Raw genomic sequence first — 14,599 nt, forward strand, 5'->3', positions numbered from 1 at the left:
GGACAGACAGACAGGCAGGAAGAGAGCAGCTGGTGAGACAGGTCCAGAGAGGAAAAGGTCCAGTCTGAGGAGGTCTGAGTCCAGGATGGAAACGGTTCCACGAGGAGACGCATTTAACACAAAATAAGGAATTAGTTTGTTTTGCAGGTGACAGAAGGACGCTTTGTTTTACACACGGCGGACAGCAGAGAAGACAACTTGGAGATTAAACGGGGGGAGTATCTGCCTTGGGAACATCTCGGACCTCAGGATTATGGTGGTGCGTGCTCCTACTGAGGATCTGAAGGACGATGAAAATGTTGAAATGTAAAGCTGGAAGTTTCTCCTGCTGCCTGGGGTTCACCTCGCTGCTGCTGCTGCTCCAGGTCAGTCTGCCCAATCCAAGCCGGCGTTCGCCACATTTCATCCACTTTTTTATGCTTATTTAGGCGAAAACATTATGTTTTTTTGTTTACAAGACAGTCTAACGTAGAACCGTTTTTCATGGTGAACAATTGTTGCCTGTAAGGTGTGAAATACATCAGTCATAATGTCTTCTGAGGCTCTTTAGGCTGCATTGAAAGTTAGAGAGAAAACCTTTTTCTCAGCTTTATTAAAGTTAAAAACATCATGAAGTGAAATAGTTACTGCTTGATGCCTCCTTTATATCTCAGCTGCAGAAACTCAATATTCAGAAAGTGAGAGAAATAATTTCTCTAGCTGTAAATTTCAGGACTAAAAACACAAAGAGAAAGAAGAACGCCATCAAACAGCTGGTTTGGAAACTTTGTTTGAAACGAGGTTGTTTTTGTTCTTTTCTTCCTAAATGTTTATTCTGGGTCATGAAAACTAAGTTATGCTCTAAAGGAGACCCTTTTTTATTAAAATGAGCAAATAAAGATCTGCAGGGAGAAGGTGCTAAACTTTAAATGCTCTTCAGACCATGGAAAATAAAAAAAGCTGAAATTAACTTTTAAACATTTTTAAAAAAATGTGTTAAATAATCCCGCAAAAACCTAAATCTGTGTTTGAGGTAAAAATAATTTTTTGGTTAATTCTTTTTTTGTTCCACATCTAAAGTAAAATGTAATTAATTTATAGATGGCAAAAAATGAGGAAGATAGGAAAAACGAAGCAGAAACAAAACCGCATGAAATCCTCAAAGTGTAGAAGAGAAACAGAAAATCAAGTTTTATTTGGATTGAAAGGATGAATCTATTGAAATGTTTGTCTGTCGGAGTCGGCTGCGTATTTAATAGAGCTGCCGGTTTATTTTGAAGACGCAAGCAGGTCATCATTTTCTTTTTAATTACATTTTTTATTAATTTAGGACCTGAAGATATTAGTAAAGATGCTAATCAAGATTCTTTGGAGGTTTCTGCAGCTCCATGCTGTTCTTTTCCTTCAGGTTTTTCCTCCTCGTGACGCTCTGAACGTTTTTAAATCAGCCAAATATGAATTGCAGACAGGCCTGTCAAGGACACCCTCTGCACCTGAGCTACTAACGAGGCTTAAAAAGCGACGTAGGCGTCCTGTGCATCATCAGCCCTGCAGACTGGGGGTCCTCTCATCCCATCACAGACACCAGGATTTCTCTCTGCTCTTCCTCTGAGCTTGTTTCCACGAAACCCGGTCATGTTCGTCTGGCCCTGTGGTTCTGAATTCTCGAGCTGCCTGTTGTAGGCAGGTGTTTACCTGCAGCAACACACCTGTCTTGATTGAATGGCTGATTAACAGGCGTATGCAGCCCTTTGTGGGACCCTGAGGAGGTTCATCAGGTGTGCTGGAGCAGAGAAACATCCTGAACACAAAGCCCAGGACTGAAAACCGCTGGTCTGGACCCGGCTTGGTTTGGAGAACCTGAGGTGGAACCGTTATGCACAAGGTCACAGATCAGAAGATCTCCGACTAGAACCTCCTCCTCTCATCTGGAACGTTGACGGTGTGAAGATTGGTCCTCCGACATGACAAAAACTCTAAAGACTGAAAACTAATCTTGTTAGGAGGATGGAGCCGACCAGCCTTCTGTCGACGGTGCTAAAGAATCCCCTTTTTTATCTCGTTTGACCTGCAGGTCCGTTAACTTTAGGCTAATTAAATGTTTTTGTTTGTGAGTTCCCCCTCGCTGCAGAAGAGATGAAACAAAAAAGTATTTACAACTTCTTTGCAGTTCCACAAACGGCTCAAACACAAAAATCTGCTCTTAAAAAAAACTTGATCGGGTTCTTCAAGACGGTGGTGACATGAATGTGATTTTTATGTAATTTAATCCTGGTCTGCACAGACAAGCGGTATATTTAGATGTATTTGTATTAATTGATGCTCTGATGGAAGCAGCAGTGTGAGAAAAATAGTAAAACAAACAATCCTGTCAATCATTAAGACGGTTAATTGGTGCTTAACGATAACGGGTCAGCGGGGCGGTGAATGAACGTTATGTCTCGGATTTAAAATCCTGTTTGGTTCACGACAAACACAGTTACTGCAAAGAAACTGTAACGGTGTAATTTTACTCTGCATAGAGGAGCTGAAATTAGTTGCTCTTGATTCTGCAGACTTAAAGCAGATTGTTGAGCTTCCCTCATCGTCCACCAGCAGTACGGCTAATATTTTGTTTTCCAGTTTGATTTTCCCCTGGATCGCTTCCTGCTCTTCCCGTCTCTGTCATCTCTGAACTCCCTGAACTTCATTTTCTGCTCCGCTTCCCGGTTTTCAGCTCAAAGCGGCCGCCACCGACGGCGTTACCGCACACACACCAAGAGGACCCGAAACGTGACGGCCGTCTTTAAATGGCGGCGGCTGATTATCTGTCACAGCAGCCGCCTGATGCTGCTGCTGTGTCTCTTTATAGAAAACTAGTCAGGAAACGTTTAATTTGTCCTAATTTACACATCAGCTTTGGCTTTTTATACTGAATGAAAAATATCAGCTGACATGTTTTCCCCCCCAATGTAAGTCAGAGATGTCACTTTGGACAAATATTCCTAAAGCTTCATGTTTTCCCTATTTCTGTGTGTCAGACTGAGCAGGAAATTCGACTAAAATTTCTCCTTTCAGAGGATTTACTCCTGATTTGGCGGCGGGAGGAGCGGCCGTCTCCTCACGGCTCGGTTTTCTCAGAGCCAGAACATCTGAGGTGTTGCAAAATGAGAAAACTTCACCAAAGTGTCACAGTGGTTGGTTGGATATTAAGAAGTGCAAAAAATTACGTCATGAAGTGAAACCGGAGCAGACGTTCTGATAGCAACTTCTGGATTGGGTTTTAAGCTCAGAAATTGTGATGATGTGTTCTAATGGTTACATATTTAAATAGTTTTTCCCTCTTTTATGCTTATAAAGATAAGGCATAACATTATGACCACCTGCCAAACAGTGGGTTGGACCTCCATGGGCTAAACTGATGCAGAGATGTTAGCAGCGGGTCTATAAAGTGCAGAGCATTTTGCATTCAGCTGAAAGTGTAACAGAAAAGTGCTTTACAGTAAAAAACTAAGTAAAAAAAAAAGAAAACACAAGAAAAAATATTATAAAGACTTAAAAACAGAAGTAAAGCCAGAGATATAGCTAAAAAGAAAAGATAATAAAAAGTGGAATTAGGAAATGCAAAGATTAAACATTTGTCATAAAACCCAGAAAAAGTCAAGTGCAATAAAAGCTAATTACCAGCTAAATTATCTGTTGACTAAAATACAAAACAAAAATCAGTAATGCATTATGGAATGGTAAAAAGAAAAGAAAAAAACAGTTAAGTAATTAAGATGTTTTTATAGATACTGACCTCTGGGGAAACTTAGCAGAACGCAGGTTTGAGGCTTTTAAAAGTTTAAGACGCCTGACTTAAGTTGCACTTAAGTCGCAAAAGTAAAATATTTCAGACTTTATTTAGACTGGAGGTCTAAATAAAGTCTTTTTATCAGTTTTTATCTCCTGTAATAAAGAGTGAAGGAAAGCCCGTCTGTGAGCTACAGGCTGCAGCTGCTCGTGTTTTACTGAGAAAGGATGAGCTTCACTGTTATCCAGCAACATTGGTGAATTATTATAGGATGTTAAGGACTCATAATAATCTGTTTTCATGTAGATTCATAAATAACTTTATCTTGATGCTACATTACACTTCCTGCTGAGAATATCAAAATAGAAGCACTTCTTGTTCCCTTTTTTTCACAAGCTGAGCTTATTTACTTCCTGCACTTTCTTGTTTGTCGTGTTTTAATTTATTTATACCTTTGGTCCTAATTCTTAACGGTAGAGAATTTCAGATCTAAGGTTTTAAATGAGGATTTTTTTTCTTCTAAAACTTCTGCAACTCAGAGCGAGGAGAAGAAAACTCTCCAAACCAGATTTAGTCTAATGAAGGACAATAGGACGATGGGGACAAACAGTTTTAAGTTAATTATTATAGAGATATAAAAGCAGAAATTCAACATTAAAACCTTAAAGGTGGTTTCTTTTATTTCTTAGAGCATAAATGTCTATTTGCAGTTCTAATTGTGTAAATTTTACCATTTATCCATTGTAAAATTATATAAATCATCCTCTTAGCAGATTTTTAGATGGAGAATTAAATTTAAATGATTAAAAGACAAGATTTTAATGCATACTAAGAGATTTAAAGAAAATTATTAGATGTTCATATAATAATTGAGGCCTGAGGACATAACAGTTGAGGTTTGGAGTCTAAGCCTACAGCGGCCCAGATGTTTGATTTGATGAGAAAATATTTGTTTTGTTCAATAGGAGACTTGATATTTGACTTAACATCTCTGGCTTGAGAACAAAATGTTAAATTAAAATTTCTTATGTGTCCCACCTACCATGAGTCGTCTTAACGAAGAGATGATTAGTGTTATTCACTTTCCCTGTGGTGGTCATAATATTCTGCCTCGTCATGAATCAGATATTTAGATGAGGTTAACGTCTGGTAAGAAAGAGGAAGAATGTGGCCTTCGGTTTAAGTTTTTATCGGCCTCCTAAACGTTTCTCAGAACAATAGCATCAAAGCTGCTCTCCAGCCTCGGACTTGTTTTCCAGACTTGGACACCTGTCCCCTGCAGACATGAAAGCCGGCTGTAAAAGTTTGCTTTTTCCTGCTTCTCAGACAGGTTCCTATAAGTTTCCTGCAGCTACATGTCTTTAGAAATTTCTCTGCTTTCTCTCTTTCTTTTCTCTCACCCCGTTAAATCCATCTTGTGTTTCGTGTTTACAAGTTTAAAAGCAAAAGCATTAAATTCATTTCAAATAAAACAGCTGCTGCTTGAAGAAAAACACTGTAATCTGAAGACTTTGAAGCTTTGCAGCTTTAGTTTCTAAATAGAAATGAGCAGAAACTGATGTTTGTTGATGACCTGGAGGAGCTTATTGTTACTCATCCACACTTTCCCCCTAAAGCTGGACACAAATTTAGGAACACCTGAACACCATTTTGTCATTTTAAGTGTTAAAAACTTGTAATAGGCCGAGATTTCTCGTACTGGGTCTTAAATTTGTTCGTTTGTCAATGTGTTATTTATCTATGCAGTAAAAACTAAACACTTGATGCACCACATGAAAAGACAACGGTTTTTTTTCTCAGTGTCTGACATTAAATTAGACTCAGTTTCATCTGGTTAAGGTAATTAAGGTTTGTCAAAATTGTGTTTATTTGCTTAATGACAGCTTTCTCCAACTTCAATCTTCAAACAGTGATGTCATGACTTCACTGCAAAAAGGGAACTAAAAGTAAGTAAAAGCTTCTTGAAATAAGTGCATTTTTCCTTGATTTGAGCAGGTAAATAACATTATCGGCCCAAGGAATGAATATTTTTACCCCTAAAATAAGATATTTAGATAAACTGCACTTGAAATACGATGATGGAGAGGAGTTGAGATCAAAAATCTTATTCCTTTGGTTGATCATTTAACCTTGACGGCTCATATCAAGGACAAATACACTCATTTCATGAAAATTTTACTTTACTTTTTAGTTCCCTTTTTGCAGTGTGCTGAAGCTCATAAGAAATGGTCAATAAGATCAACCGTGAAACAATTTCTTTAGTGACCGAACCTGAAAGGCCGCTCGGCGAGGAAGAAGCCATTACTTCAAAAGCAAAAGACAAATATGTTAATTTTTGGAGACATGTTCTGTGGGACAAGCGTTTGGTCAGGACCACCGTCGTTACAGCTGTAGAACAAAAATGTGAAAGTTGAAGACGGACGTCTATGAAAAGTAAAACGTCTGCGGACGTGTGAAGTTCACCCGAGGGTGGCAGCATCATCCTGTGGGGGTGTTCCGCTGGAGGAGCGACTTCATTAGCAAAAGAACTTGATGTAGAAAAACTGAAGCAGTTGGAGACACAACCAGGAAGTTATAGCTTGGGGACAAAAGGCTCTTCTAGTGGGATAATGTGAGAAGCTGGTGGAAGGAAACCTAAATCACACAGAAACGTGTGTAACATGTTAATAATGTTGATAATAATAGGACAACAATGCTATGTTCTGAATATATGGTCCTTAAACCGACTTTCTGGCTTAAAACTGTTTATTATATTAAGTTTTCTTTCAGGAATGTAATTGGTTTCCTAAATACGAAGCCTGACATATACAGTAAGAGGACACTGGAAGTCAGCCGACGGTGTTTAAAAGTCGTATTTACCTCTTGTTCATGTTAGATTTTATGTAGGTCTAAAATGCAAATCATATTTTTTTCCTGAAAATATCTTAGATGTGATCCTAAACTGAGCTTACCGACACTTTGATGAGGCTCTCTGTCTCTATCCTGCCGTCAGGTTGTGAGCAGTGCAGCTCCCCCAGAGGATCCCTGCAGCATCTCTGTGTCTGGATCAGAGTCCAGCCTGAGCTCCGTCTCTCTGACCGTGAGCACACCTGGACAGAACTGCTCCTTCTCCGTGACGTCGCCGGACGCCGGAGCCGACGCCTCCGACTGTCGAAGGACCCCAGAACGGGAACGGCGGAGGAATGAGACCGTAGGGGGACAGGAAGCGGACCGAGCGACAGAGCCACCGCGTGTCGAAGGCGAGGAGGGAGGAAACGGCAGCAGGTCGGAGGTTTTCACCTGCGTGTTGGATCACCTGGAAGCCGGAGCCGCCTATCAGCTGCAGGTTTGGTCGCAGACGGACGACGAGTCGGCAAACGTCACCGTGCACACCAGTAAGCTCTCTTCATGTTCCCATCAGATCTCTGAATAAATCAGAACCATGGCTGAGATCAGGGGTGTCAAACTGATTTTAGTTGAGGAGCCGCATTCAGCTTAGTCTGATCTCAAGAGGGCCACACGAGTAAACTCATTGCAAGATTAAATAGAACTAATAAATGTGGACTTGTTGTTGATTTTTATATTAAAAGCATTTCACTTTTACACAATATATTATGAATAACATCAGCGTTTTTAAGAAAAGTATGTGCAATTTCAACAATACTTTTACTCAGTTAAACATTTACTTGTGCATTATGCATAATAACTGATCACAGTGATTGTACAATGCTGAAAAACATTTATTCACATTTTATGGAACTTAAAAACACTGTCCTGCATGACAAAATACATCAAACAGATAAAAATTAAGAAATTATTTAAAATCTATTTTCCACATCTGAAGCTCAGTGCTACCATCTGCTGATTAAAACACAGCGCCCCTCGTGGACAATATAGGAACTGCAGATTTTCAATTGAACGAAGTACGTTTTTTTCAATAATTGTTTTATTATTCTCTTCCTTTTATCTCCTCTTTCTTTCACCTTTTTCTTTTTTTTCTTCTTGTTCTTCCTTTCCTCTCCTACTTTCCCATTGTAGTGTCCATATCATTTGAGATATTCCCCGCATGAATTATAATAAAACTATTCACATTCATAAATCAAGCGGAGCACTATGGCAAAAGCAGTACTGCTCCACTTGTGAAAGTCAAATCTGATGAGCTCTTTTTGGCATTAAGACAACAATTATTATTGCCACGTTACCAGACAGGACACTGGGAAAAGAAAAAAAACTAACCGGCCCGCGGGCCGTATGTTTGACACCCCTGGCTTAAATGAATCCTCAGTCTTCATGTCAACCTGAGAGATTTGGAGCTAATTGGAAATTTCTTTTTTTAAATATTTTCTGCCGATTATTTCATTCTTGTGGGTCTTTTAGTTTTTGGCTCCACCTTATCCTCTGAGACACAAAAAAGCTCTTTTAAACATATTTAGTCTTCTTTTTCTTGTGTTATGAATTCCTAAGTTGCAGTATATTAAAAATATATTTACCTAGACAAACGAACAATTAAATTTGAGGTTGTAGCAGGATTTTTAGCAGACAATTTAATTGGAAAATAAATAGTTGTACATTATTTAAAATAATATTTTGAATGAAATAAAATGGCACAAGAAGGCAGTTTTTTTTCTTAGTTTAAAAGCCATATAAAAAGCATAAAAATGTAAAATTAATGACAAAACACTTGTTCTGGACACATTTCTCTCCGTTTGCATCAACACGGTGAAATCTTGAGAAAATGTAACATTAAAAAAATGTCTGTGGAGGTTTAACCATCGTTGAGTTTGTTTGAAGCACGCCTCAAACTCCCACACTGCTAAAAGGGAACTAAAAGTAGGTAAAATGCTCTTGAATTCAGAGTATTTTTCATTGATTTGAGCAGGTAAATAAAACTATTTGCCAATGGAATAAGATTTTCGCACTTAAATAAGAAGAATTTATCTCCATCATCTTATTTCAAGTGCAGGATTTCTAATTATCTTATTTTAGGGGTAGACATTCTCTTTCCATTGGCAAATAATCTTATTTAGGTTTTCAAATCAAGGAAAAATAAACGAATTTCAAGAAAATTTCACTTACTTTTAGTTCCCTTTTTACAGTGCAGAACTCGTTTTGCTCTCGGTTATTCTGCTGTTTTCGACTTTATGTGAACACATCCCCGTCTACAGATGCTGTTTACTCTTCCGTTCCTCTGCGTATTTAAGCTGTTGACTTCCAGCAAAGACGCATTTCCTTCACTTTGACGTCATTCATAATGCTGACAGCCACTTAGGCTACCTGTCTGACTACATATCCGTTGTCAAAAGGTCGCTGTGTCCCCTTCGCACACTTCCATGATTTATACATTTAACTACTTCGGCTCCCAGAGGGAAAGACCCGATTTGGTCTGGATTGGGTCCAGTGAAGGGGCTGAAGATGATTGACGAGTGGCAGATCAATGAGCATCTGCTGGTCGGCAGACGTAAAATCTGCCTCGTAGAGCCATAAGACGGCATAATTAGCACTTTGAGTTTGATGAAGGTCACCTTAGAGGCTGGAGGGGTTGTGTCGGCCTATTGAAACAGAGCACGGCACCTTTGGTGGTTTGCAGAGAAGGCATGAGAGAAGGATGAAGGATGCAGCTACTATTATCCTGCTGAACCTGCGTTTAGAGCTCCTAGATGGTAGCTTGGCCAAAGCTAGGATTTAATTTTTTCATTTCACCAAAATTTCAGCGCCTCCAGCCTCACATTTTAACAGATTAACTGCAGTAAATTAAAAACACAGTTTTCAAAAAATAGAAAATGATTGCAGAACAATAATAAAAAGCTTTATTAATACAGGAAGATGTTCCTACTAAACGGTATGTCCATGCAGTTTCCTGTATCCCGACTCAGTAGCGGGTCCATGAATTCCTGCATCAATGCGGCGTGGCATGGAGACCAGCCTGTGGTTCTGCTGAGATGTTCTGGCTGCCTGGCCTCGTGAGACCATCCTGATCTCGCGAGCTTTCAAGGTTTCACTCGCAGATCAGTCTGGCTACTCTCCGTTAAAGAAAATTTGGAGCAGTTCACCAAACGAACGTCCAATCAGCGTTGGCTTTGAGGCGGGTTGAGGTGTGACGCAACAAGAAGCGCGACAGTTCAGTCTAAAGAACATGGCGGCTTCAGCCGATGAAACTAGCGTTAGCGTGGCTATCGAGGAAGTTTTATCGGAATTACAGAGTATTTCTTCACTGAAAGAAGAGCAAAACACTGCTCTGGAGATTTTTCTCAGAGGAAAAGATGTTTTTGCTCTTCTTCCGACTGGTTTCTCCAAGAGCTTGTGGTTGTGTTTTCGTCGTCGCTGTTAGTACGTCATATGCTTCGTTGATCTGATTGATTTATTTGGCCCGTCTATCACCAACATAGGCCAATCAGCTAACCAGTATTTTAGCCCCTTCCCAAAATTACTTCAACGGAAGGTTTCCAGATGGATATGCAGAGCAAATCCATCTGGCGGAGTCAGGTTACTGGCTGCCCAGATTGCTTTGACAGCTGCCTTCAGGTCATCTGCATCATTCTGGTGTCTCATCTTCCTCTAGACAATACTCCAAAGATCCTCTACGGCACATATGTCAAATTCAAGGTCTGCAGGCCGAATCCGGCCCGTCAAGGCAGTTTATCTGAGCCAAAAAAGGCATATCATGTCATAAAGTAGAGGCATATAACCTTTTAAAATTTATAAAGTGGTTAAAACTGTGCCTCCTGTTGCAAATGTTGATTATTTTTTTTTAACTGTGTAATAACATCGTCCTGCCACTAGATGTCAGTTTTTCCACAACACATTAAAACAACCCAGAAACGTCCAAAAAGAGAAAAGTGATGCACAATGATGAACTGATGACAAACTGTGTAAAGGTGCTACTTTTATGTTACTGCACATTTTTTTTATATTTCTATGTGAACTGGAATGAAATTATGAAATCATGGCCCTTTAATGGTCCGTTTTAGCTGCGGCTCTTTCTACCACATTTTTTCCTTCCACTCAACTTTCTGTCAACATGCTTGTATGCTGCACTCTATAAACAGCTAGCTTCTTTAGCAACGACTTAGCGGATCCTTTTTGGAGGGTGTCAGTGACCAGTCAGCTGTCTGTCCGATGATCTTGTGGGACATTTTATTTTGTCTTGTCTACCATATTTTTCGGACTATAAGGCGCACTTAAAATCCTTAAATTGTCTCAAAAATATGTTCAAATGTGTAAGTACGTCTTTAGTTAGCGATGAAGCCGCTCCGTTCAATGGATTTTAGGAGCATTACGGTAGGCTGCGTCACTACCTGATAGGACCCCTGGGCTGTCTACAAGACTGCCTGACTGTAATGTCTGTTCTAGAAGACCATTCATGTAAGGCAGCCTGGAGTACGCGCTAGCAACAATAAACCTAATAAGTTAATTCAATATAAAAGTTACGTTTATTTTGGCCTTATGTTAGAAACAGGGCAGTGTAGTCCAGCTACTCTGTCCTCCCTACAGAGACGGATAGAGAGCTGTGGACGTGGAGGAGTGATATTACACACTTGGGGAGAATATTTAATGCGTCTTATGGTCCGAAAAATACATTTAAAACACCATTTGGATGATAGCTATTACAGTCCAAGTTTTCTTTTCCTTCTTGCGCTGTACAGGGACCCATTTCATGACTTCTTAACCTCTATACATTGTTTTTAAATGTAAAGACTAATCATACTTCAGTTCAATTCAATTTTATTTATATAGCGCCAAATCATGAAACATGTCATCTCAAGGCGCTTTACAAAGTCATGTTCAATCATATTACACAGATTGGTCAAAAATGTCCTGTATAAGGAAACCAGTTGATTGCATCAAAGTTTCGACAAGCAGCATTCATTTCCTGTTGAATTAAAGAAATAAAGGGATTTTTTCCAAGATGTTTTTAAATAACTGGAACATAGAGTGAGCAAACCTTAATTATCAGCCTGTTTGGTGATGTTAGGCGGCTCTCCAACACCTTTACCTGTGTGCTCTCCCTCTCTGCTTGCATTGTCCTCCATCTCCTCTGACCTCTGGCTGTTTGAAGTGAACAAACATACCCCCCCCCCCCACACACACACCCCCTCTGTGTCTCAGAGTTAATGTCATGAAGCTTCCCCTCTCTGCCGCTCTGTGATTAGCTACAGGAACCGCAGCCCTGCTGAGGCGCAGCGATAGGGCCGCGGCGGTGCGCGTTAGAAATGCGTGTGTGCGTCGCGTCCCCACGCTGGCGGGCGTCCAGAACAGAAGTTGGACTCTCGGTGTGCATTTCCATGGTGGGCAGAGCTCTGGTTCGGCCATTTCCTGCCTCCATTGTTTCTTTGTTCTGTGGGAAAGGGTGTGAGGGTGCGTGTGTGCTGCGTTCCAAGGAAACGGGGCGTTGCTGCGCCGGGCCGAGTCCCGACGGTAACCTTCGCAGCCATTGCTGTCCAGTCGGAGCGTTCTTATCTCTGGAGGCTCCGCTGACCTTTACGCACTTTTGTTTAAGTTTTCTTAACTCTTGAAGCGGCAAAAAGTGGGCGCCGGGTTGAGCCGCGTGTTGACTGATGCTGCTGTTAGGAGATGTTCACCTCAGATACAGTGATGTGAAAATATTATGGACTCCCCTTTCACCTTTTCCATCAGAATGAATGTTTACTTAACGGTGTTTTAATTGCACTGAAAGACAAATAGTTAACCTTCTTTCTCTGAACAGAAAAAAAAAAAACGGTTCCTGTCACTCAGGGGTGTCAAACTGATTTTAGTTGAGGGGCCGCATTCAACTTAATCTGATCTCAAGAGGACCACACGAGTAAACTCATTGCAAGATTAAATAGAACTAATAAATGTGGACTTGTTGATGATTTTTATATTAAATTAATTTCACTTTTACAAAACATATTATGAATAACCTCAGTGTTTTTAAGAAAAGTATTTCAACAATACTTTTACTCAGTTAAACATTTACTTGTGCATTATGCATAAGAACTGATCACAGTGATCGTACAATGTTGAAAAACATTTATTCACATTTTTTGGAACTTAAAATCACTGTCCTGCATGACAAAATACATCAAACAGATAAAAATTAAGAAATTATTTAAAGTCAATTTTCCACATCTGAAGCTCAGTGCTACCATCTGCTGATTAAAACACGGCGCCCCTCGTGGACAATATATGAACTGCAGATTTTCAATTAAACGAAGTACATGTTTTTTTCAATAATTGTTTTATCATTCTTTTCCTTTTAGCTCCTCTTTCTTCCACCTTTTCTTTTTTTCTTCTTGTTCTTCCTTTCCTCTCCTACTAAATAAATAAGTAAATTATTAAATTAAAGTGCTGGGTATTGTGGTAAAATATGTTTACAATACAAATAAGTTGAGTGGAACTCAACTTTCTATAACTTTTTCACAATATTCTACTTTTCTGAGAGACAGCATTCTGGGTTTTTATCTGTAATCATCAAATGTACAAATATTTTACTAATGAAACTAGATAATGAGTTTCACTTTCTGAAATGAGTGACAAAAACTACAAGTCTGGCTCAGAAAAGGTGAATATTTGGATGAAGTTCAACATTCCTGAGAACCAACAGACGGCTTTGAAAGGTTTGTGGATAAACCTCCACAAAGGTTTATCCACAAAGGTTTTTGGACCCTGAACTAGTCATGGTAATTTTTTTCCTGCCACCTTATTAAATATTTCATGGAGTGTTTTATTTTTTAGGAAGTTTACAGCTTACTTACTGACATATTGTCTAGGTTTATAGATAATCTTTGCTTTTAATTCTTATAAGATTGAGCAAGAAACCTGGAAATTTGAGACTGGAAATTGGAACAGGGATTTCAAAACAACATTTTAAGAGATATTTCTCTGAAAATCTGCGAAAACGGCCAGAAACCCTTAAAACCTACTGATCAAGATAAGTAAGAGTGTGCAAAGATTTTGCTGTTACTAACTAATGTTGCTGTAAATCTGTCTCTCGTCATTTTATGCCAGACTTTCTCATGTTGTAGTCAGAAATATTTGTTTCTTGACCCTTAACATGTTTCTCTTGATGGTTGAAGTTCAGGATTATAAAGAGCCACATTGGTTTTATAGAACCTTTTCTAGAACAGGTCAGTTCTGTTGTTTTTGAATCCCAGGCTTCCCCTCGTGCTGATAAAGTGGACCACTGTGGGTCAAGGATGTTCTGAACCAGTTTTAGCACAAACACGTCGTAAAGAGACTTCCTTTTATATTATCTGTTTTGAACTGAAAGTCCAGGAAGATTTCTGCAGGAAGAGCATATTTCACCTCATAGTGTGAGCATGCTGGGACACTAATAATCTGCTCATGTCTTCGACCCGTTTTAGAGTCCCGCTCCGTTTTTCCCACCGGTTCTCTCTCTGAGGATTGACAGGCGTTTGTGTTATCGCTGCCACTTCAGACAGAGGACAAAGAATCTTATCAGGATGAAACATCTCTGCTTCAGGAGCTCAACAAGGACAAAAAAAAAACTAAAAAATGTCCTCCTGTGGTCCAGCAAGGACACTTTAAAGGGAGCAAAGGGAGAGTAGCAGTTCTAGTGTAGGTGACATTTCAAGTTTGAGGTCATTGTTAGGACTAAAAGCCAATAAAAGGTGATTTAGACTCAGACTTAGACAAACTTTATTGTCATTTTGTATGTACAGAGTGCATACAAACCAAATTTCATTGCATACAGCTTACGACAACGTAATGAGACTGCAATTGAAATAAAATAACATTACAATACAAAGTGCAGCAGAGATAAGTGTGCACAAGAATGTTCCACCATGTTTATAGTGCAAAAATAATGGTGCAAAAAAGGCATTCATTTGAAATGTTCAATGTTGGCAGTGCAAAATAATATTGGTGCAA

General features: G+C 39.4%; 1 protein-coding gene across 1 annotated transcript in view; it reads left to right on the forward strand.

The window, feature by feature from the left end:
* ptprb (protein tyrosine phosphatase receptor type b) overlaps positions 1-14,599 on the forward strand; it is a 46,879-nt gene continuing 32,280 nt past the window's right edge. Inside the window, exons 1-2 of the mRNA XM_012868655.3 lie at positions 1-365; positions 6,744-7,125. Coding sequence (XP_012724109.2) covers positions 291-365; positions 6,744-7,125 — 457 coding nt within the window. The 5' untranslated portion in view covers positions 1-290. The remainder of the gene's footprint in view (positions 366-6,743; positions 7,126-14,599) is intronic.

This window comes from Fundulus heteroclitus, chromosome 17 (genome assembly GCF_011125445.2).
Source record: "Fundulus heteroclitus isolate FHET01 chromosome 17, MU-UCD_Fhet_4.1, whole genome shotgun sequence".
In the NCBI taxonomy this organism is placed as follows: Eukaryota; Metazoa; Chordata; class Actinopteri; order Cyprinodontiformes; family Fundulidae; genus Fundulus; species Fundulus heteroclitus.